At 44.1% G+C, this 23,426-nt stretch overlaps 2 protein-coding genes and 1 pseudogene across 2 annotated transcripts; all 3 read left to right on the top strand.

The window, feature by feature from the left end:
* The first annotated feature begins 1,976 nt into the window (after window positions 1-1,976).
* On the top strand, window positions 1,977-2,402 carry LOC125526909 (putative ripening-related protein 7 pseudogene; annotated as a pseudogene).
* Window positions 2,403-8,010: 5,608 nt separating this feature from the next.
* LOC125547788 (Bowman-Birk type bran trypsin inhibitor-like) lies at window positions 8,011-8,909 on the top strand. Its single transcript, XM_048711562.2, has 2 exons — window positions 8,011-8,204; window positions 8,288-8,909. The coding sequence occupies exons 1-2, from the start codon at window positions 8,081-8,083 to the stop codon at window positions 8,530-8,532; spliced, it is 369 nt and encodes a 122-aa protein (XP_048567519.1). The 5' UTR covers window positions 8,011-8,080; the 3' UTR covers window positions 8,533-8,909.
* A 12,694-nt stretch (window positions 8,910-21,603) lies between these two features.
* On the top strand, window positions 21,604-22,796 carry LOC147978014 (Bowman-Birk type trypsin inhibitor-like). The gene is made up of 3 exons (XM_087546073.1): window positions 21,604-21,758; window positions 21,929-22,177; window positions 22,253-22,796. The coding sequence occupies exons 1-3, from the start codon at window positions 21,656-21,658 to the stop codon at window positions 22,546-22,548; spliced, it is 648 nt and encodes a 215-aa protein (XP_087402199.1). The 5' UTR covers window positions 21,604-21,655; the 3' UTR covers window positions 22,549-22,796.
* Window positions 22,797-23,426: the final 630 nt, after the last annotated feature.

Here is a 23,426-nt window from a genome sequence, read left to right as displayed (position 1 = left end):
CATCGATTTTAACACTAGTGCTGAAACTAGTATTTAAACTTTTATAAACCTTTAGATAGAAGTTATTAGTGGTGTCCCACACTAAAGTAGTAATACACCACTAATATCTGGTCAAAATGGCAGTGATGTATAATCTGCTGCCACGCTATTGCTATCCTTCTACTAATAAGGTGCTGGCTAAGACTCCATCACCAGTTTTTCTTAGGGTATCTCACCATTAGTAAATGTGATCTAGCGCGCAGCAGGCCTGGTATACATTATTAGTGGCGTGTTACATAAAAGTCACACCACTAATACACTAGTTCCACAAAATGACTAGCAATTATGTGAATCTGCTGATGGGTCCATGAGCATGCCAAATATCTAGGATTCATGCAGCCATTGCCGCTGCCTACGCAAGCATGGGAAATGGTAACTCCGGACTTCATTGAAGGGCTACCTCGTTCGGCTTGCTTCTCATGTGTACGGGTTGTTTTCGACAAATTGAAAAGGTACTACCATTTCATACCCCTCTCGCATCTATATACATCATTGCAAGTTGCTCAAACATACTTTGTGGACGTTTTCAAACTGCAGCCAATGTCATCTGCACTATTGTCAAATAGAGATCATGTATTTAATAGTTGGGTTTGAGGCTCTTTGTTCAAGTTATCTCGCAGAGAATGAGCATATTTAGGCATCCACAAACAAATGGTTAGACATAGCGAGTTAACCATTGTTTTGAGACTTATCTTCGTTTCTTTATCAGTGCATGCCCATGCAAATGGAGCTAATGGTGGCCACTGGCTCCATTCCGGTACAGTAGGTCGTACCCAATGGGCGATCAAGACGACACCCTTCTTTACTCTCTATGAACATCAACCATGATGCTTTGGTATCTCGGATATACATCGGTCCTTCTGGCGGCAGATCTTCATGCTTTGAACGCAATGCTAAGCCAACATCTATCTTAACATAGTAAGTAATTTCTTGGGTTATATGTACTACGTGGCAATTATGGTAAAGTCACAGACTCGCAGAGCAAATATTTTCTTGTGTTATGTACAAAATGGTAATAGTGGGAGAGTCACCGAGTAAGTTATTTCTTATGTTATGTGCTGTGGTAAGAGTATTCTGATTCTCAAAAATTCAATCAAACTTCGCATGGTGTCATGACATGACCCCTAGAGGCTGTGGTAAAAAACATGATAATGTTTCGTGAAAGTTTTCACGCAGACTGCTTACAAACAGGACCATCTCTGAGGAAGATATTAGGTTTCTAGAGGGAATGTGTCAAGTTTGCATGTGAATCGAAAGCTATTTTGTTGGTTGACCTTGATTTTTTCCACACTCAATGTGGCAAGTGGGGTTTCCGTTTGAAACCCCTACACCATGTCCGAGAGTGTTTGATTTGTACATGAAGTGCACCAAATTTTCTCATAATGCTTTTAATTTGTTACCACACTCTACATGGATCTTATGAAGACACCATGCTAATTTTCATCAATTTCGGAGCTCGTTAGACTGATATGTTGAACGAAATTGTGTTCTTACCTATAAAGTGGCCGGTAAATCAGTTAATGCTTAGAAAATATTAAATCAACTAAGAAAGTACTCAAATTTGACCATGAGACTTCAAATGGTCTGTGTCAATCATAGAAAAAGTTTGAATTTGAATTGATTTATAAAAATTAACGTCAGTGTGGCAGGTGGCGGTTTCCGCTCACAGCCCTTACACTTCGATTTTGTGATTTACTCATCGATCTATTTGTACGTAACAGCCTTCGTAAGAAAAGAATTGGTGACATCAGGAGTGAGGCGCTGCTTTGTCTGCACGCCTTTGACGGGATTGTTAGACGAGACACACGAGGACGGCATGCAGCACCGAGCGTATATAAACTAGCTGCAACCAACAGCCTTGAGAAAGCAAGAAAAGCGCACAGGGCAGGCTAGCTAGCTAGCTATAGCTGATAAACGCAAGCACCTCCACATTTATCATGGCGAGCACTACCAATGCCGCGGTGATTTTCGGCATCCTAGTTTTTCTGCAGGTGTCGTGCGCCTTTTCCAGGCACCCCGCGGAAGGTAAGTTCGAGCTTCGACAGAACGTCCCGGCGGTGATGACGGTGAACGGCTTCCAGGAAGGAGAGGGGGGCGGCGGGCCGGCGTCTTGCGACGGCCAGTACCATAGCGACGATGAGTTCGTGGTGTCGCTGTCCTCGGAGTGGTACGCAGGCGGGGCACGGTGCGGCAGGACGATCCGCATCTTCGACACTTCCAATATCGGCATAGACGCCAAGGTAGTTGATGAGTGCGCCGGCTGCGACAACGAGGTGGGCGCCTCGTCCCATATCTGGAAGAACTTCCGTCTTGACACCAGCCTCGGCCAGGTGGACATCAAATGGTCGGACCTGGACTTCTAACTCAAACATATGCATGCATGCTGTCGGTCGATCGTTCAGCTCCGGCTGGTGATGATGAGTTCGTTGTTCACGGTGGATCGAGTTATTTGCTTTCAAGTTTCAGTTTGAAGTCTGTAACTGGGATATGTATGAATCCCTTAATGTGTCAGCGTTGTTTACTATTTGCCCGGCCGTCTAGGAGGCAGAAGTGGCTGAATAATAATGTGATAAACTACGCGCTTGTATGCATGGCGTATGTGGGTAATCTACTTATTTGTAACCATTAAGCACTGTAAGTTTGTAAGTGTGTAACTCAGATTAAGGTGATCTTTGCCTGCCGTCCCCTTTGAGCACTGGATACCTAGGGCATCTCGTGCCTTAAAACTCCTGCAAACGTTTGGACCGATGTGTTCGGATCTTTTTTGCCATCCAACATAGTGGCACAAATATTCGTGGACACGTTGAGGTTCCAAATTCCCACAGATCAGATGTAATGCCAGGGAAGGTTTGCGAGAAGGGGCGGTGGACAAGATGACGCAGAAGCTTGAGGGCTTCATGGGCAATAAGAAGGAGGCATGTGCCAATCGCCATGGCATCAAGGAGAAAAAGAAGACGGAGAGGTTTGACATGTTCATGGCGGCGAGGGAGTAAAAGATCAACCTTAAAATCAAATTCAAAGCTCAAAGATGTTAAAATAAATCCGAGGCATACCGTCGATCATCCAAGGACCAAGTAATTACACGAGCACGACACCGAGATTTGTTAACGAGGTTCACCATCATGGCTACATCCCCGGGGCCTGACTACCGGCGCTCCTCCCCGTGACACCGTCACAATACCGCACCCCGGCCGTCCGGGCACCGGCACACGCTGCCGGCTTCCCCGCGTGCCCGTGCTATTATGTTGGCATAGGTTACATCGTGTGTCTATCCCCGATATATATGAGAGGCCTAGGATACAAGTGTCCTATTAGGACACAACTCTATATCCTATCTAAACACAATACAACTCAGAGTCCAACTGTAACCTACCTTATACACAATATTCGACACAACTCTAACAAACTCCACCTTGGCGAATATTCTCCACCACCTTGGATTCATCCATGCGTCGAACCTCCATGTACATTGGACTTGAGATACGCCATGAGCACCGCTGCTACTCTCAGACTCTATGTGACTCCACCTGCAACCGTAGTCCCTTCTTGTCTTCTTCACAGTCAACGCCCGAGCAAAATTAAGTTTCTCATTACTCTATCTTGTGCTTTGAACTTTCGGAGTATCCGCTCAACGCCATCACACACAGAACACTGTCTGCGTGAAAAATGAACAACTCCCATATTGGACGCCACATATAAGAGTTACCTGAACTCAACATCACCGCTCTTTCTTGACCGTCTGTCTGAAACTTGAAAGAATTTCACCGTCGCCCTGTGTCACCCTGAGTCAAATTCACAGCTGTCTCACCCTTTCTTCCGAATAGTCTCTTATATGCCCCATAGCTATAGCACTCCACCTCCTTCTGTACCTGTCATCCGCACTTTACCATGTGCATTGAACACAACAGAATATACGACCATGTACTCTCTAAGCTTCTAACATTAAGACTTCCGCCACTTTCTCAGATTCTCCATGGTCAACTCTTGTCCATCAACTAGCACTGATAGACCCAGTCATCAACTTGAACCTGGTACTCGTCAACACTGCGTCAGCACCCGTGCACAACTTGTCTAACCATCAGTGCCTTGGTCTGTCGCTGTGTCCCGTGCTTACCGCACGCCTCGCCGCTATCACCGCGTCGAGCATCTGCTGTCCTGGTCGAGTCTCCCGGGTAGCTAGCCCACACTGCCTCAACCCCCACTGCAGAGAACCACCGATCATCACTGACCGATGCCGAGTATCACGTCTCCATCAGACCATTGGGCCCCAGTCCGATCCACGTGTCTCTCGCTATCCCGCTGAAATAGGCTTCGATTCTCCGATATCTTACACCGTAGCCTCTCCATCAGCACAGAGTGAAGTCTTCCGTCAAACTCCAGCTCCACCTTCAACATGACTTCATGTAGCTGCGCCATGCTACCCCGCGCCTTGTTGACTTCAAGCTCTCAAGTGTACACTCCCTTGAATCAACCATGCGCCATAGTCTTGTCGAAGCTGCACAAACCCTCGGGCCTGCACCGCGTGTATCCACGCCCCAGAAGTCGTCCACCATCAGCATCACGCTCCTATGTCGTCGTCGTTGAAATCGCCGTTGTCTTCTGCTTTGACTAACATCCTTGTTGATCCATCAGACTGTCCAGTCCGACCCCAGCCGACCTTGTCCGGCTGCAATCATACTCCACCCTGCGTCGTGTCCATGTTGCACATCTCCGTGCACTGCTTGACGCCCTTTGTATGCATGATCTCTGCACAACGCGCTCCATGCTCCCAAATCATATTCCACGAATTTTCACCGTCACATTATACTTCCATCCTAGCTGGCTTAGTTTCCCACAACAACTCTTGCATTTTTTGTGTGCCAAACGTACTTCCAATGCACGGAGCAGAAAAGAACTACCAAAGGTTATTCTCGAATCAACTCCGACACTCCACGTACAGATTGTTTCCAGGCACAACTCTCAATGCCCTTTGTTGCCTTTTGCCTAAGCCCTTGCTCTGTCGATGGATAAGCTCCGATGAATTTAGTCCGCAACTTGATTTGCTTCTTGCCTGAACACACATGCCATCCCTTTTTTTCTACTAACAAACCTCACGTGCATATATTGCCTTTGATCGCTACCGTGCGCTCCCGCTGGTCGCTCTTGCTGCTCGCCTGCTCCGCGCACGAGACACCCGCCTGGGCTTTTGCAGCATGGGTGGGCCTTGCTGCCCGCCTGGACCACAACAGCGTCCTAGCTGGGCCGCCGCTGCACTCCACCTGGGCCGCTACCCCGACTCTGCCGCACCAGCCCTGATCCGATCCATCCGCCTCCGCCACAGATTCCTGCGGGCTGCACGCTGTCGGATCGCATCTGCCGCGCGCGATCTGATCTCGCCGAGTCTCCATGCCTGCGTGCCACACGCCGCCAGCCGCCAGTCTCGCGAGACTCCCGGCCACTGCACGATTACGCCGCTGCTGTTTCCGATTGCTTCATACGCGATAATCTCCGATCGCTGCCGCACGTCGCCGTGCCTCCACACCCGCCGGTCTTCATCGCTCTCCTCTAAATCAACTTTCATGACCTCTTCGAACCTTGCACATTATACCACTTGTTAGAATAAATTCGAGGCATATCGTCGATCATCCGAGGACCAAGCAATCACACGAGCACGACACCGAGATTTGTTAACGAGAATCACCATCATGGCTACATCCCCGGGGCCTGACTACGGGCGCTCCTCCCCGTGACACCGTCACAATACCGCACCCCGGCCGCTCGGGCGCCGGCACACGCCGCCGGCTCCCCGCGTGCCCGTGCTATTATGTTGGCACAGGTTACATCTTGTGTCTATCCCCGATATATATGAGAGGCCTAGGATACAAGTGTCCTATTAGGACACAACTCCATATCCCATCTAAACACAATACAACTCAGAGTCCAACTTTAGGTTACATCTTGTGTCTATCCCCGATATATATGAGAGGCCTAGGATACAAGTGTCCTATTAGGACACAACTCCATATCCCATCTAAACACAATACAACTCAGAGTCCAACTTTAACCTATCTTGTACACAATATTCGACACAACTCTAACAAAAGAAAAAAAAGACCAAGCTCGAAGAAAGGAGGATTGAGGCCGCGGCCGCTTCGGAGCAAACCAAAATGTTGGCCATCAAGATGGACGAGTTGGATCCTGATGTGCAAAGGTCGTGCAAGCCGTCCATGCAAACATGTTGAAGCACTTGCCGACAGAGGTAGCAGAGGCAAAGGCTGCGGAGGACCCAGCGACAGAGTGATGAGGAGGAGGCACGGACAACTTGTTTGGGTGGGCAAAATTTACACGGACAGGAACTTTTATGATTGGGCGCATGTAAAAGCTAATGAACATTCGTTGTGTTTTGGTTGTAAAGATTGCATACGGATGCACTTTTATTTTCTCATAACATTTCTATTAATCAATATTTACATTTTTAAAACTCATGAATTATCCAAAAAAATCATTTTTTAAATATCTGACCATTTTGAACATTTTTTTTTACAGATTTGATGAACATTTACAAATTTAATGACACTACACGATCGAATGATCTCAGGGGGTGGGCCCCTTCTTTGCCTAATTGCAGTTATAAACCTCCACATTTGCACGTTCCCACTCCGTAACCCCGCTTGGCCCATAATCCCTCGTAGCTGTAGCAAAACTCACATCACATGCACAGAAGAGCAGAAAGCTGAAATGGCTCATCGGCTAAAACGGTTGTTTTGTACCCCGCATACCAGTGTACCCTTTATCAAGATCATTCAGTTTGTGTCAAGATTCATGCTATCCACAAGTGTCACAGACACGGTCACACGGAAAAGCAGAAAGCTGAAACAACTCCTCACCTAAAACATTTGCAGATCAAGTATACACAAGTGTCACTCATTATACAAAATATTTTTCATATTTTTATGAAACATGTATTGTCAAATTTCAAATTCTGAATGAATCATATCATTTTTAGAAAATTATGTTGTGCTAAAAATCCGAAACTTTTCTGCACATGATAGTACTTGTGTGATGTTGATCTGCAAAGTTTCAAGCTCAATTGTTCTTTTTTTTTCATCCGGACATCCTCTTTCCATTAGCTGCTCAATGGAAAGATCACAAAGTTATTTTATTTGAGAGGGAAAAAAAGATAGATTTTCTTGCATTAAGCCATTAACTTTGATGCAAGAATGGACGGTGAGGACAGAGGGTACACTCCTTTGCCTCTTTGTAATTCTTCATTCATGTCCCCTGGTTCTATTCCATGATCCCCTTTCTTGCTGATTCCCATATTGAAAAAAAAAATTGTATTGGAACCTAGCTATTAGCTACTGGCTGTGACAAAAAACTTGGGTCGCCTCAAGAACAGACGCTTCATGTTTTGTACTCCCTCTGTCACAGTTTAGAAGGCACGGTTAAATTTGCATGTGTTTCCACAATAGACAAGGTTTAGGACGCATTGCATTTATTTCTAGTAGCTAATTAGTACTATTTCTATATGCATGCGTAGTGTGAATGCTATTTTTTAGCCCATCCCACAACTAATAGATAACCACCTAGGTCTCAGAGAATTTCCAAGCGCGCCTTCTAAACCGTGACGGAGGGAGTATTGCCATTGGCCGATGCTCTATCTAGCTGACTGTACAATGTATCAAAATGGAATCGCACTTGGGTGATGATGCGACCAGATCCGGTTTGACCGCCGATTGAGTCTGAGTCTCTCACTGATTAACCATCGCGCATCGAGTTAAAACTCAGAAGAACCCTAATAATTCATCGGTTAAGGCAAGCACGCACGTGACCATCAAGGGGTAGAATAGACTTGTCTCTACATCAATTATGCAGTGGTAGACCCGCAAAATAAATAAATAAATAAATGCAGTGGTGAGTGGCTAAGCGCCACGCCTTCGCCTCCGTGCCCATCGAGATCTGTCCGCCGGACGGTGCTATATAGAGACCGCCCTGCCACAAGCTTCGCAAGGCAACAGTACACTGCACAGCTAGCAAATATTTGCCTTCGAGCGGTGCAGCCATGGAGAGAACCGTCGCCCACATCCTGCTGGTGCTTTCGCTCGGGGCGGCCCTCGTCGTCGCCGGCCGCCCTGCCGGTGCGTCCGGCGAGGTGGCAGCCATTCGCCTCCCGAGCGACGGCCAAGGTACATACGACTGAGCATGAAAGCATAACTTGCACGGTTCGTACGTAGATACCATCCATTGATCTCTTGACCATGTGGTACAGGTCTTGGTGGTGATGCAACAACACTCGAGGAGGATGAGAGGCCGTGGGCATGCTGCGACGACACCCACTGCCTGAGGGTGATCCCGAGGGCCTGCCTCTGCCGCGACACGGTGGCGCAGTGCGCCAGCGCGTGCCAGCACTGCGACCAGGTCGGCCCTGGCCGCTACGTTTGCCTGGATATACACGAAGGTTGGCCCGGCCCAAAGTGCACGCACCAAGTGGACGTCGCCGGCGCCGGTAACTAGCTACCATAGCTAGCTACGTTTCGGCGTGTTCCCCTCTCAGTAACTTGTTGCTCCGTGATCCACACAGTAGTCCCAGTGCCTATCTATGTACTAGTTCCACTTCAACTCGCTTAGCATGTGTAATAATAATAAAAAGCATGTGTAATACTCCCTTCGTCCCAAAATTCTTGTCCTAGATTTGTCTAAATACGGATGTATCAAAACACGTTTTAGTATTAGATACATCCGTATCTAGTCAAATCTAAGACAAAAATTTTGAGACGGAGGGAGTAATCAAAATAGTGGAAAAAAAAGCATGTGTAATAATAAAAACAGTGTGCATGCTGTGCCGATCGATCAAAAGTGCCAAGTGCAAGATTACAGTTGTTTAACTTTGATTTGATTTGCACGAACAAAAAGATTTTCTTGCGCACCACACATTTCTTTTTATAAACACAGTACGGACGCAAACGCTAACATACACACATCCATGCCCATCTCAATGGACGCACACAGATCCTAACTTACGAGTATATCCGAGAGACGAAGCCGGCAGACCATGGGTCACCATAGACGTCTCGTAGTTGACTATCTTACTACCGTTGAAAGAGTTACACCAGAAACCCAAGATAATTCTAGAAAATGCGATCACCCGTCCCAAGCTATGAACTATGAACCCGAATGGGCTGCTCGCACCATATGAAACCTAACCATCAGAACTATGTTTAGTTTACACACGCACTTAATTCTTCATGCCATTCTGCCTTGATTCTTGCGCTTCTCCTGCGGGTCCGGCATGCATCGATGTTGGCGCAGTAGATGTTAGAATAAATTTAAGACATACCATCGATCATCCAAAGACCAAACAAACACACGAGGCATCAAGCAATCACACGAGGCATGACATCGAGATTTGTTAACGAGGTTCATCGATATGGCTACATCCCGGGGCCTGACTATGGGCGCTCCTCCCCATGACACCGCTATAATACCGCACCCTGCCGCCCAGGACGCCGGCACATGTCGTTGGCTTCCCATGCATTCCTGTGCTATTATGTTGGCATAGGTTACATTGTGTGTCTACCCCCGCTATATATGAAAGGCCTAGGATACAAGTGTCCTATTAGGACACGACTCCATATCCTATCATACAACTCATAGTCCAACTGTAACCTAACTTGTACACAATATTCGACACAACTCTAACAAACTCCACCTTGGTGAATATTCTTCACCATCTTAAACTCGTCCATGCGTCGAACTTCCATGTACATTGGACTCGAGCTTATCCCATAAGCACCGCTGCTACTCCAAAGACTCCATATGACTCCGCCAGCAACTTATATTAATTGTAGTCCCTTCTTTTCTTGACCACAGTCAATACTCGAGCAAAATTAAGTTTCTTGTTACTCTAGTTTGTGCTCTCAACTTTTAAAGTATCCGTTCAACGCCATCACACACTGATCACTGATCTGTATGAAAATGAACAACTAACATATTGGGTGTCACACGTAAGAGTTACCTAAACACAACATCACCGCTCCTTTCTTGACCGTCTGTCTGAAACTTGAAGGAATTTCACCGTTGCTTGTAGCCACCCCGAGTCACATTCGCAGTTGTCTCACCACATGTATGACCACCAGAGTCTTGGTCCGTCTCCATGTACCATGCATACCGCATGCCTCGCCGCTATTAACGCGTCGAGCCTCCGTTGTCCCGGTCGAGACTCAAGGGTCGCGAACCCACATAACTCAACCCCCACTGCAGAGTATCACCGATCATCACCGACCGATGACGAGTTTCACGCTTCCATCAGACCACTGGACTCTAGTCCAAATTACGTGTCCCTCGCTTTTCCTGTGAAAATAGACTTCGACTGTCTGAGCTCTTTCGTCGTAGCCCCTTAATCAGCACCGAGTGAAGTCTTCCAAACTTCAGCTCCACCTTCAACATGACTGCCACCCCGCGCCTCGTCAACTCAAAGCTCTCATGTGCACCATTTTAAATCAACCTTGCACCGTAGCGTTGCGTGGTACATGAGGACTCGGTCCTCCTTTTTTCTCTCAAACAAATCCCGTACTGATTGCTCTCGCCTGCTGTACCCGACCTGATTCGTCGATTTGGCCAGTACGTGTACGTGACTCCACCTCCTGCAGCCGTGCGGCTTTTCGCCACCTGGGCCGCTACCCATGTGGGATTCTGTAGCCATTGATCGACGGATAGCAGCCTGCCTGCCCGTGCGCGGTGCGCCGCCGCCGCTGCCTCTAACGCTCGCCCGATCGATCCGCGATCGCCGCACGTCTAGCTCTCGCACATGTATCTTCCGTCGGGAACTTTGACTGCTTCCAATTGCTTCACCAAAGATTGCAAGCGACCAACTCTGCTTTAGATCGCAACTCGGCGACGTCCTTCGTCCCGCATCACGACTGCATCATGCAGATTTCTGTCGATATTCTTCTTCCTCTAGATCAACTCTCATCGCTTCTGAACAAGCTAGCTCATGATACCATTTGTTAAAATAAATCCGAGGCATACCGTTGATCATCCGAGGACCAAGGAATCACACGAGGCATGACACCTATATTTGCTAACTAGGTTCACCGATATGGCTACATCCCCGGGGCTTGACTATGGACACTCCTCCCCATGACACCGCTACGATACCGCACCCGGCCGCCCTGGACGCCGGCACATGCCGTCGGCTTCCCCTACGTTCCCGTGCTATTATGTTGGCGTAGGCTACATCGTGTGTCTACCCCCGCTATATATTAGGACACGACTCCATATTCTATCTAAACACAATACAACTCATAGTCCAAATGTAATCTCACTTGTATACAATATTCGACACAACTCTAACACTAGACCGTAGAGGTTCGGGGAGGGAGGGGTACCAGTACCAGAGAGCAGGGTGGAGCCAGAAAATTAGGTCAATGGGTTCACTTGTTAGCTCATTCTGACATCTGGTAGAGATGCATTCCTGCTTCCCGGACATGTTTCGATTCTCAATCTAGGACAGTGACATGCAATGTCTTTTGGCCTTAGGATCTTGTCTCATAATGACACGTCTCCAACGTATCTATAATTTTTGAATGATCCATGCTATATTATCTACTGTTTTGGACATTATTGGGCTTTATTATCCACTTTTATATTATTTTTGGGACTAACATATTAACCGGAGGCCCAGCCCAGAATTGCTTTTTTTGCCTGTTTTAGGGTTTCGAAGAAAAAGAATATCAAACGGAGCCAAAAACCTAATTCCACCGCCGCAACTTTCTGTATCCACGAGATCCCATCTTGGGGCCTGTTCCAGAGCTCCGCCGGAGGAGCATTGATCACGGAGGGCTTCTACATCAACACCATAGTCCATCCGATGAAGTGTGAGTAGTTTACCTCAGACCTACTGGTCCATAGTTATTAGCTAGATGGCTTCTTCTCTCTTTTTGGATCTCAATACAATGTTCTCCCCCTCTCTTGTGGAGAACTATTCGATGTAATCTTCTTTTTGCGGTGTGTTTATTGAGACCGATAAATTGTGGGTTTATGATCAAGTCTATCTATGAACAATATTTGAATCTTCTCTGAATTCTTTTATGTATGATTGGTTATCTTTGCAAGTCTCTTCGAATTATCAGTTTGGTTTGGCCTACTAGATTGATCTTTCTTGCAATGGGAGAAGTGCTTAGCTTTGGGTTCAATCTTGCGATGTCCTTTCCCAGTGACAGTAGGGGCAGCAAGGCACGTATTGTATTGTTGCCATCGAGGATAACAAGATGGGGTTTTCATCATATTGCATAAGTTTATCCCTCTACATCATGTCATCTTGCTTAAGGCGTTACTCTGTTTTTAACTTAATACTCTAGATGCATGCTGGATAGCGGTCGATGAGTGGAGTAATAGTAGTAGATGCAGGCAGGAGTCGGTCTACTTGTCTCGGACGTGATGCCTATATACATGATCATACCTAGATATTCTCATAACTATGCTCAATTCTGTCAATTGCTCAACAGTAATTTGTTCACCCACCGTAGAATACTTATGCTCTTGAGAGAAGCCACTAGTGAAACCTATGGCCCCCGGGTTTATCTTCATCATATTAATCTCCTACTACTTAGTTGTTTCCTTTGCTTTTTACTTTGCCCTTATTTTACTTTGCATCTTTATCACAAAAATACCAAAAATATTATCTTATCATATCTATCAGATCTCACTCTCGTAAGTGGCCGTGTAGGGATTGACAACCCCTTATCGCGTTGGTTGCGAGGATTTATTTGTTTTGTGCAGGTACGAGGGACTCGCGCGTAGCCTCCTACTGGATTGGTACCTTGGTTCTCATAAACTGAGAGAAATACTTACGGTACTTTGCTGCATCATCCCTTCCTCTTCGGGGAAAACCAACACAGTACTCAAGAGGTAGCAAGAAGGATTTCTGGCGCCATTGCCGGGGAGGTCTACGCAAAAGTCAATATACCAAGTACCCATCACATACCCTTATCTCCCGCATTACATTATTTGTCATATGCCTCTCATTTTTCTCTCCCCCACTTCACCCTTGCCATTTTATTCGCCCTCTCTCTCTATCCTCCCTCTCTTTCTCTATTTGCCTCTTTTTGCCTGCTTGTTTGCTTGTGTTAGTTTGCTTTCTTGTCGTTATGGCTAGTCTCTTATCTTCTCCGTTATCTCCCGAGAGTGAAATTCTAAATTTTAACCAAAGGAAGGGAGAAAATCTAAAAGATGCTTGGTATAGAATTTGCAATGTTCAAAATAGATCTACCATGAAGCAATCTACTTCCGTTCTTCTTCGCAATTTTTATGTAGGCATAACTCCCTGGCACAGATATATCCTTGATACTATTACCGGAGGGAACTTCTTGGGTAGCCATACTTTTGATTCTTATAATGCTATGACAGATTTGTTTGGCTCATCCCCCTCTTTTGGTTAATGGAATTGTATTAACTATGGAGCATGTAATGCAAAGGCTTGAAATTATTGAAAATAAGGTTGCCACCGTAGAGTTAATTGAAAATTTGGAGAAAAAGATTCACAACCGAATCTCTCAATATGGATCAAAAGTAGGAGTCACTTTGAAAAATATTAAAGAGAAGGAACACATAGTTAATGAGAAAATAAATCACGATTCCACTAGAATTGATAAACTTGAGGATATTATTATCAACTTGGGAACCGCTTTTTCTTCCGTAAAGAACACTCCAAGTCCTCCCGCTAAAATTGCCAAGCTTATGTATGTTCCTAAGAATAAGGGTGAATCCTCTAGTAAGGAAACTGCGGGTCTCAAATCTATAAGTGTTCATCCCAATTTTTTTGCTATCATTAAGGAACCATTTATTACAAATGATTTTTTTTGATCTTGTGCCTAAAAATTTGATAATCAATACAAAAGAAGAAATTCCTAAAGATGGTATATGCCTCATTGAAGAATTGCCTACCAAAGATGGCAATACCTAGATCTATCCTTGCTTGTTATGCCTAGCTAGGGGCGTTAAACGATAGCGCTTGTTGGGAGGCAACCCAATTTTATTTTTATTCCTTGATTTTTGCTCCTGTTTAGTAATAAATAATTTATCTAGCCTCTGTTTTGGTTGTGTTTTTTGTGTTTAATTAGTGTTTGTGGCAAGTAGAACCGTTGGGAAGGCTTGGGGAAAGTCTTGTTACACTTGCTGTAAAAAACAGAAATTTTAGCGCTCACGAAAACTACTGCCATTTTTATTTGGAAAGTGATATTTAGTTAATTCTTTTTGCAGATGATTAATAGATAAATTCCTCACGTCCAATAATTTATTTTAGAATTTTTGGGGTTCCAGATCTTGCGCTAGCGACAGATTACTACAGACTGTTCTGTTTTTGACAGATTCTGTTTTTCGTGTGTTGTTTGCTTGTTTTGATGAATCTATGGTTAGTAAAATAGTTTATAAACCATAGAGAAGTTGGAATACATTAGGTATAACACCAATATAAATAAATAATGAGTTCATTACAGTACCTTGAAGTGGTTTTTTTTTTCTTTCGCTAACGGAGCTCACGAGATTTTCTACTTTAAGTTTTGTGTTGTGAAGTTTTCAAGTTTTGGGTAAAGATTTGATGGATTATGGAATAAGGAGTGGCAAGAGCCTAAGCTTGGGATGCCCATGGCACCCCCAAGATAATCTAAGGATACCTAAAAGCCAAAGCTTTGGGATGCCCCGGAAGGCATCCCCTCTTTCGTCTACTTCTATCGGTAACTTTACTTGGAGCTATATTTTTATTCGCCACATGATATGTGTTTTGCTTGGAGCGTCTTGTATGATTTGAGTCTTTATTTTTTAGTTTACCATAATCATCCGTACTATACACACCTTTTGAGAGAGCCATACATGATTTGGAATTTGTTAGAATACTCTATGTGCTTCGCTTATATCTTTTGAGTTATATAGTTTTCCTCTACTACTTCACTTATATTTTTTAGAGCATGGTGGTGGATTTGTTTTATAGAAACTATTGATCTCTCTTGCTTCACTTATATTATTTTGAGAGTCTTAAATAGCATGGTAATTTCCTTAAAATCTTAATATGCTTGGTATACAAGATTAATAATAAAACTTTCTTATGAGTGTGTTGAATACTATCAGAAGTTTGATACTTGATAATTGTTTTGAGATATGAATATGGTGATATTAAAGTTATGCTAGTTGAGTAGTTGTGCATTTGAGAAATACTTGTGTTAAAGTTCGTGATTTCCGTAATATGCACGCATGGTGAACCGTTATGTGATGAAGTTGGAGCATGATTTATTTTTTGATTGTCTTCCTTATGAGTGGCGGTCGGGGATGAGCGATGGTCTTTCCTACCAATCTATCCCCCTAGGAGCATGCGCGTAATACTTTGCTTTGATTACTTTTAAATTTTTGCAATACGTATATGAGTTCTTTATGACTAATGTTCAGTCCATGGATTATACGCACTTTTCTCACCCTTCCACCTTTGCTAGCCTCTCTAATACCGCACAACTTTCGCCGGTATCATACACCCACCATATACCTTCCTTAAAACAGCCACCATACCTACCTATTATGGCATTTCTATAGCCATTCCGAGATATATTGCCATGCAACTTTCCACCGTTCCGTTTATTATGACACACTCCATCATTGTCATATTGCTTAGAATGATCATGTAGTTGACATCGTATTTGTGGCAAAGCCACCATTCATAATTCTTTCATACGTGTCACTCTTGATTCATTGCATATCCCGGTACACCGCCGGAGGCATTCATATAGAGTCATATTTTGTTGTAAGTATCGAGTTGTAATTGTTGAGTTGTAAGAAAAATAAAAATGTGATGATCATCATTATTAGAGCATTGTCCCAGTGAGGAAAGGATGATGGAGACTATGATTCTCCCACAAGTTGGGACGAGACTCCGGATGAAAAATAAAAAAAGGGAGAAAAGAGGCCATAAAAAAGAGAGAAACGGCCCAAATAAAAAATGAGAGAAAAATAGAAAAAGAGAGAAGGGGCAATGCTACTATCCTTTTACCACACTTGTGCTTCAAAGTAGCACCATGATTTTCATGATAGAGAGTCTCCTATGTTATCACTTTCATATACTAGTGGGAATTTTTATTATAGAACTTGGCTTGTATATTCCAATGATGGGCTTCATCAAAATGCCCTAGGTCTTCATGAACAAGCAAGTTGGATGCACACCCACTTAGTTTCTTTTTGAGCTTTCATATACTTATAGCTCTAGTGCATCCGTTGCATGGCAATCCCTACTCACTCACATTGATATCTATTGATGGGAATCTCCATAGCCCGTTGATACGCCTAGTTGATGTGAGACTATCTTCTCCCTTTTTGTCTTCTCCACAACCACCATTCTATTCCACCTATAGTGCTATGTCCATGGCTCACGCTCATGTATTGTGTGAAGATTGAAAAAGTTAGAGAACACCAAAAGTATGAAACAATTGCTTGGCTTGTCATCGGGGTTGTGCATGATTTAAATATTTTGTGTGGTGAAGATGGAGCATAGCCAAACTATATGATTTTGTAGGGATAACTTTCTTTGGCCATGTTATTTTGAGAAGACATAATTGCTTTGTTAGTATAATTGAAGTATTATTATTCTTATGTCAATATTAAACTTTTCTCTTGAATCTTTCGGATCTGAATATTCATACCATAATTAAGAAGAATTACATTAAAATTATACGTCTCCAACTTTTGTTGCATTCGTGCTTCCCGGACATGTTTCGATTTTTAATCTAGGACAGTGACATGCAATGTCTTTTGGCCTTAGGATCTTGTCTCATAATGATACGTCTCCAATGTATCTATAATTTTTGATTGCTCTATGCTATAGTATGTATTGTTTTGGACATTATTGGGCTTTATTATCCACTTTTATATTATTTTTGGGACTAACCTATTAACCGGAGGCCCAGCCCAGAATTGATGTTTTTTGCCTGTTTTAGGGTTTCGAAGAAAAGGAATATCAAACGGAGCCAAAAACCTAATTCCACCGCCGCAACTTTCTGTATCCTCGAGATCCCATCTTGGGGCCTGTTCCGGAGCTCCGCCGGAGGGGGCATCGATCACGGAGGGCTTCTACATCAACACCAAAGCCCATCCGATGAAGTGTGACTAGTTTACCTCAGACCTACGGGTCCATAGTTATTAGCTAGATGGCTTCTTCTCTCTTTTTGGATCTCAATACAATGTTCTCCCCCTCTCTTGTGGAGAACTATTCGATGTAATCTTCTTTTTGCGGTGTGTTTGTTGAGACCGATGAATTGTGGATTGATGATCAAGTCTATCTATGAACAATATTTGAATCTTCTCTGAATTCTTTTATGTATGATTGGTTATCTTTGCAAGTCTCTTCGAATTATTAGTTTGGTTTGGCCTACTAGATTGATCTTTCTTGCAATGGGAGAAGTGCTTAGCTTTGGGCTCAATCTTGCGGTGTCCTTTCCCAGTGACAGTAGGGCAACTAGGCATGTATTGTATTGTTGCCATCGAAGATAACAAGATGGGGTTTTCATCATATTGCATGAGTTTATCCCTCTACATCATGTCATCTTGCCTAAGGCGTTACTCTGTTTTTAACTTAATACTCTAGATGCATACTGCATAGCGGTCGATGAGTGGAGTAATAGTAGTAGATGCAGGCAGGAGTCGGTCTACTTGTCTCGGACGTGATGCCTATATACATGATCATACCTAGATATTCTCATAACTATGCTCAATTCTGTCAATTGCTCAACAGTAATTTGTTCACCCACCGTAGAATACTTATGCTCTCGAGATATGCTACTAGTGAAACCTATGGCCCCCGGGTCTATCTTCATCATCATTAATCTCCTACTACTTAGTTGTTTCCTTTGCTTTTTTACTTTGCCTTTATTTTACTTTGCATCTTTATCACAAAAATATCAAAAATATTATATTATCATATCTATCAGATCTCACTCTCGTAAGTGGCCGTGTAGGGATTGACAGCCCCTTATCGCGTTGGTTGCGAGGATTTATTTGTTTTGTGCAGGTACGAGGGACTCGCGCGTAGCCTCCTACTGGATTGGTACCTTGGTTCTCAAAAACTGATGGAAATACTTACGCTACTTTGCTGCATCATCCCTTCCTCTTCAGGGAAAACCAACGGAGTGCTCAAGAGGTAGCACATAACATGTTTCCATTCTCAATCTAGGAGTGGCAATCTATGAAACAGCACTTGCTGAAGAGAGGACATCGTGGTTGTGGATGATATCTCTTGTGTTCTTGTCAAGCGGCTCCATGGTCATCTTGTGGCGGCCCAACAATCTAGACCGGGAGGATTACAAGGATAGATAGAATGATGGGAGGCAAAAATATTAATGCTACACTTACCGAAGCTTTCTATGGATTGGTTTTCCCGGACTCCTCTTCCACCAATCCATGCCCCCTTGATTTTCACTGGTGCCCCCCTTCCCCCCTAAGCTCCAACCATAATTTGCCACTTCAGCCCGTAACAATAAATCCGTAACACAAGGGTTTTGCATGTAAGGTAAGTACAATGATTTATATGATCATTTTCTTTTACATTGCATGCCTCTAATAACAAGTTATACAATGAATCCAATAAATTTTCACGCTACTTCATAAGAACAGATTAAAACTAAAATTGAAAAGTGTGGGGCATCATGTACAACAAAAAGAAGGATTAACCTTGCTAAGAGATTATTCCTTGACTAAGGAAGGTCAAATTATTCTTTTTATTTATCTATCATTTACCTCGTCAATCATCGTAGGTGTCATTGTAGTTGCATGCCCTAAGTGGGAGATTGTTGGTACATGCATGTAGTAGTTGTAGTTAGAATTTTGTATTTTTCATAGTGTATGTACAAAATTAGTCTATAACTGTTCAAACGTCTCTCGGAACACGAGTATCAGTGAGCTACATTTTGAATAGTTGAAAAACTACAGTTTTGAAGTTTCAAGAAATGCAAAAATAAATTCTACATGGTAATATGAATGCATACTACACACGCAAAAAAATTGATACTGAGTTAAATTGACATGTGAGCTACACAAAAAAGACAAATGCATGGATTTTTACTGGTGAATAGTGCATGTGCTGATCATGTTTTCGAAATCATGAATTTGTCATTTATATGTGTAGTATACATATATATTACCTTGTAGGATTTATTTTCAGCATGTTTTAAATCTTTTAAATATATTTTTTGAACTATTCAAAAATAAAGTGCTCACTGACACTCGTGCTCCAAAAAATGTGTACACTCTGTATGTGGCACAATTGTATTATGTTCATCCGGCCTATCACTCGTGCTCCAAAAATGTGTACACTCTGTATGTGGCACAATTGTATTATGTTCATCCGGCCTATCACTCGTGCTCCAAAAATGTGTACACTCTGTATGTGGCACAATTGTATTATGTTCATCCGGCCTATCACTCATGCTTAGTCCTCCGAAATTAAAGATACTTATGAATTTCGAAACCTTCTCAATATGTATAAATTAAACATGTGTCCCAAAATCTATGTGGGTATTTAACATGTTTCATATTATAATTTACAATACTATGTGTGGTAAGTCATGAAGATCTGCGAAAAATGTCTTACATACCAAAAGGATCATGTATTGTTATAAAAATTTGGAGTATACGAATGGGTTGCATGTGAGCATGGCTGGCGATGTACGAGGACATCGCTTTTGCCTACGTTGTGTTTCTCCATTTATATTGCGTTTGCTTGGTCCTTGGCATTTTTGTATGCCATCTCATGTTTTAGACCTACTTTAGATAGGTGTGGTGTGTCCTTCGTAAAGGTTTTTGTCTAATAAACCAAGGAGTTTCAGCCATCGGCTTCCTCTTTTCCAATGGAATCTTAGCAGCTCTTCAGCTATTGTTTCTCTTAAAAAAATGTTCTGAAGATTTGTGAAAAAGTCTTACATACCAAAAGGATCCTGTAGTGTTCCACAAATTTGGAGTACTCAAATGGGTTGCGCGTAAATTTACTTGGTTCCAAACATGTTTCTGAAGAAATATAGTGTTCCAATCTGATCTCGAAATGACTTGGTACGTTTTAACCCAGTTTCAACCAAGTTTCGTGTGCAACATTTGCACATAAATTGATGTACTGCAATTATTTTCGTAAAGCAAGTGGCCTTATAAACCAAAAAGAGAAAGTACAGTATGTATTTCTTTTTTTAGAGTATTGTCATCGTTGGCTAATCCACTAGTGAGTCCGTTCATATCCAAATGGAATCGCCGTGTGGACATCGATGATGTGACAAGATCCGTTTTCGCCGCCGAGCGATTCTGACTCATTGACTGATCTATAGGTTAACTAGAGTGTCTAGTTGCCCTTCCAAAAGAAAAGTACATAATGTCTTGTTGCAATTGATGCATCGGGTTAAACACTCTCAAGTAGTGTGCTAATCCATCGGTTAAGGAGAGCTTGTACGATCATCATCTATTTACGTGTGCAGACCACGTGATGGCTTCATGCCCCCAACGCATGCACGCGGAATCGTGATTCCCTCCACGCGTGTGCACCCTTTTGAAAGTAAGGGCATATTCAACGCAGACTCGAGAACTTCTCGTATCCACTCGAACCGAGCGATCCGGACCCTGCAAGCCATTCAATGGTATCTAGAATATAATGTACCGTAGTAATCCACTTGACCCCTTGCAATTTAGAACGGACGGCTGTGATTGCACGAAGTGATTAAGTTGCAGTACTCGGTTATACATCTACTCTATTGGGCCCGATTTGACTACTAAAAGCATCTCCAACAGAAGCGCTATATAAGCGACGCGCGGTATAAAAGTTGCTTTCAGTGCGCGAGGACCTGATTTGAAGTCTCCAGCAGCCGCCCAAAAAGCGCGCGCACGGTATAACTAATGCAACGCGCGTATTAAAAAAGCATCGCGTGCAGCATATTTAGTGCGTCCGGTCGCGCGCGCTGCAAACTCTGGGATGATGCAGATGGGACCGCTTGATTGGGACCACTGGACTCGCGCGCACTGCATATTTTACAACGCTTGTTGGAGTAAAGGTCTTCTAGCGTCCTAAAAAAATTACTTGCGCGCTGTAAACCTATTTTTTAAACGCCACGCATTGGACGGCTGTTGGAGATGCTCTAAAATGCGTCTTATTATCCAGTTTCGAAGCTAGTTGTAGTATGAGAATCTAGCATCATTCCAAGTGGACTATGGAATCTATCGAGCTCGCCGGTGACCAGTCCGCGTGTTTGCCGCCTGTCGACCCTAAGCCACCTGCTAATTTTAGGTTAACTAAAGCCTAGTTACAAGTGATCTCTGATAGATTAGTCAGAAGCATCGCAATATGCATCAGTTTAATTATTATGCAAGCACGCATGCATGCATCGAGTCAAAAGTAGTCCACAACGTATGCTTCGTTATTCGTGCACGACATGTGATACCATGACTCAATGCGTGCACGGTGTCGGGGGTCCCTGGGTATATGTACATTAAGATAACTGAACCCAGCAGCCCGTTGCAGAAATAGCAACGGCAAGATCGATCTTCATCTAAACCTAGCGCGCGCGGCTATAAATACGGACCGGCACCGCTAAGTTTCATTCACCAGGAGCTAGCTAATCGACCTGCAGCCATGAAGAGAACCATTGCTGCCGTCCTGCTAGTGCTTTCCCTCGGGGCCCTCGTCGCTGCCATCGCCGACGACCATGTAGACACCATTCGTCTTCCGAGCAACGGTAACTGTCACGCTATTTGATTAGATAAACTATATGTACATTGTTTTACTGCCAGAATTGTGAAGAGAGAGCAAGTGCTTTTGCTAGCTACTCCCTCCGTAAAGAAATATGTGAGGGTCTAGATCACTAATTAAAGTAGTGATGAACGTGATATATATGTACGAATCCAGGTCTTGCTGATGAAGTAGCGACGGCGGCTACGGAGAAGAAGAGGCCGTGGAAGTGCTGCGACAGCCCGTTGTGCAGCAGGTCCATCCCGCCGCGGTGCCGCTGCATGGACGCGGTGGAGCAGTGCGACGAGGCCTGCACCCGGTGCGAGGCGTCCCAGTCCGACCCTTCCAAGCGGATGTGCAACGACCGGTACCATGGCTGGCCCGGGCCAAACTGCACCGAGCCCGACGCCGACGACATCCCAAGTGGTACTGGTACCACGCATCCTCGAAGACTTGGCATCTCCATGTACTAGTAATATCTAACGGTGTGCGCGCGTGCAGGTCCAGGAGTTTCTGGTCCGCCGGTCGTTGGTCAGGAAGCGACGGCGGCGATGGCAACGGAGACGGCTGTTAGCGAGGAGAGCGCCGCCCTCGGCGAGGAGAAGCCGAGGCCATGGAAATGCTGTGACCACCCCCTGTGCACGAGGTCTTCCCCGCCTACCTGCTTCTGCCACGACAAGGTGAAGAAGTGCGCCAAGACATGCAAGAACTGCCTTAAGGACGAGTCGGGCTCTTCCCTCCGCGTTTGCGGCGACCGGTACTTCGGCTGGGCCGGGCCCAGGTGCCACGAGATCTAGCCTGGCCGCCGACGTCCGCCGCGGATGTCCATGCACGCTCAGCTCTATCTTTGCACCGGGTGATGGTGAACGAATAAAGTGAGACGGCCGGCCGGTCAGTGGCCTAGTGTACCGAGTCACGGAGTTCTGTATCGCACTGTGGTAGGTGCGCACGTACGTGTTGTTTTGTTCCGGGTTGTCGTTGTAGCGCTAGTAGTGTTTAGTTGCATGGTCTCAACATCGATGAATAAGATAAGTTGTGTTGATGAGACAGTCGTGCCATCTTTGTTGATGCTGGATAGTTCAAGTTTGAGGTGGTCAAGTGATACATGTACTCCCTCCGTAAACTAATATAAGAATGTTTAGATTACTATTTTAATAATCTAAACGCTCTTATATTAGTTTACAGAGGGAGTACTAACTAACTCTGTACTGTGCCAAAATATAAGATGATTTTACAGTGCAAAAATGTCTTATATTTTGGTACAGAGTTTCATGGGCGTGCATGCATGACCGGTTGATGTTGGAGATGGCTGTTTTTAAAGTTCAGAGACTAGTGTGTAATCTTTCTATCTTTCGGCTGATGTTTGTAATTTGTACTCTGTCGCGCCGCTTTGGCCTTCTGGAGATGCCATCTCAATATGTATAAATTAAACATGTGTCCCCAAAATCTATGCGGATATTTAACATGTTTCATATTCTAATTTACAATACTATGTGAGATGTTTCTGCAAAAAAAAGAAAAAAAATACTATGTGAGATGAATTCAGAAGATTTGCGAAAAAGTCGTACATACCAAAATGATCATGTACTGTTCAACAAATTTAGAGTATTTGAATGGGTTGCACGTGAGCACGGTTGGCGATGTATGATGGTGTCGCTCTTGCTGGAGTTGTGTT

The sequence above is a fragment of the Triticum urartu genome, chromosome 3A (assembly GCF_056163025.1).
Source record: "Triticum urartu cultivar PI428250 chromosome 3A, HENAU_Tu73, whole genome shotgun sequence".
Lineage (NCBI taxonomy): Eukaryota > Viridiplantae > Streptophyta > Magnoliopsida > Poales > Poaceae > Triticum > Triticum urartu.
The sequence above is the reverse complement of the archived record's forward strand: the minus strand, read 5'-3'. Positions and strand labels throughout refer to the sequence as shown.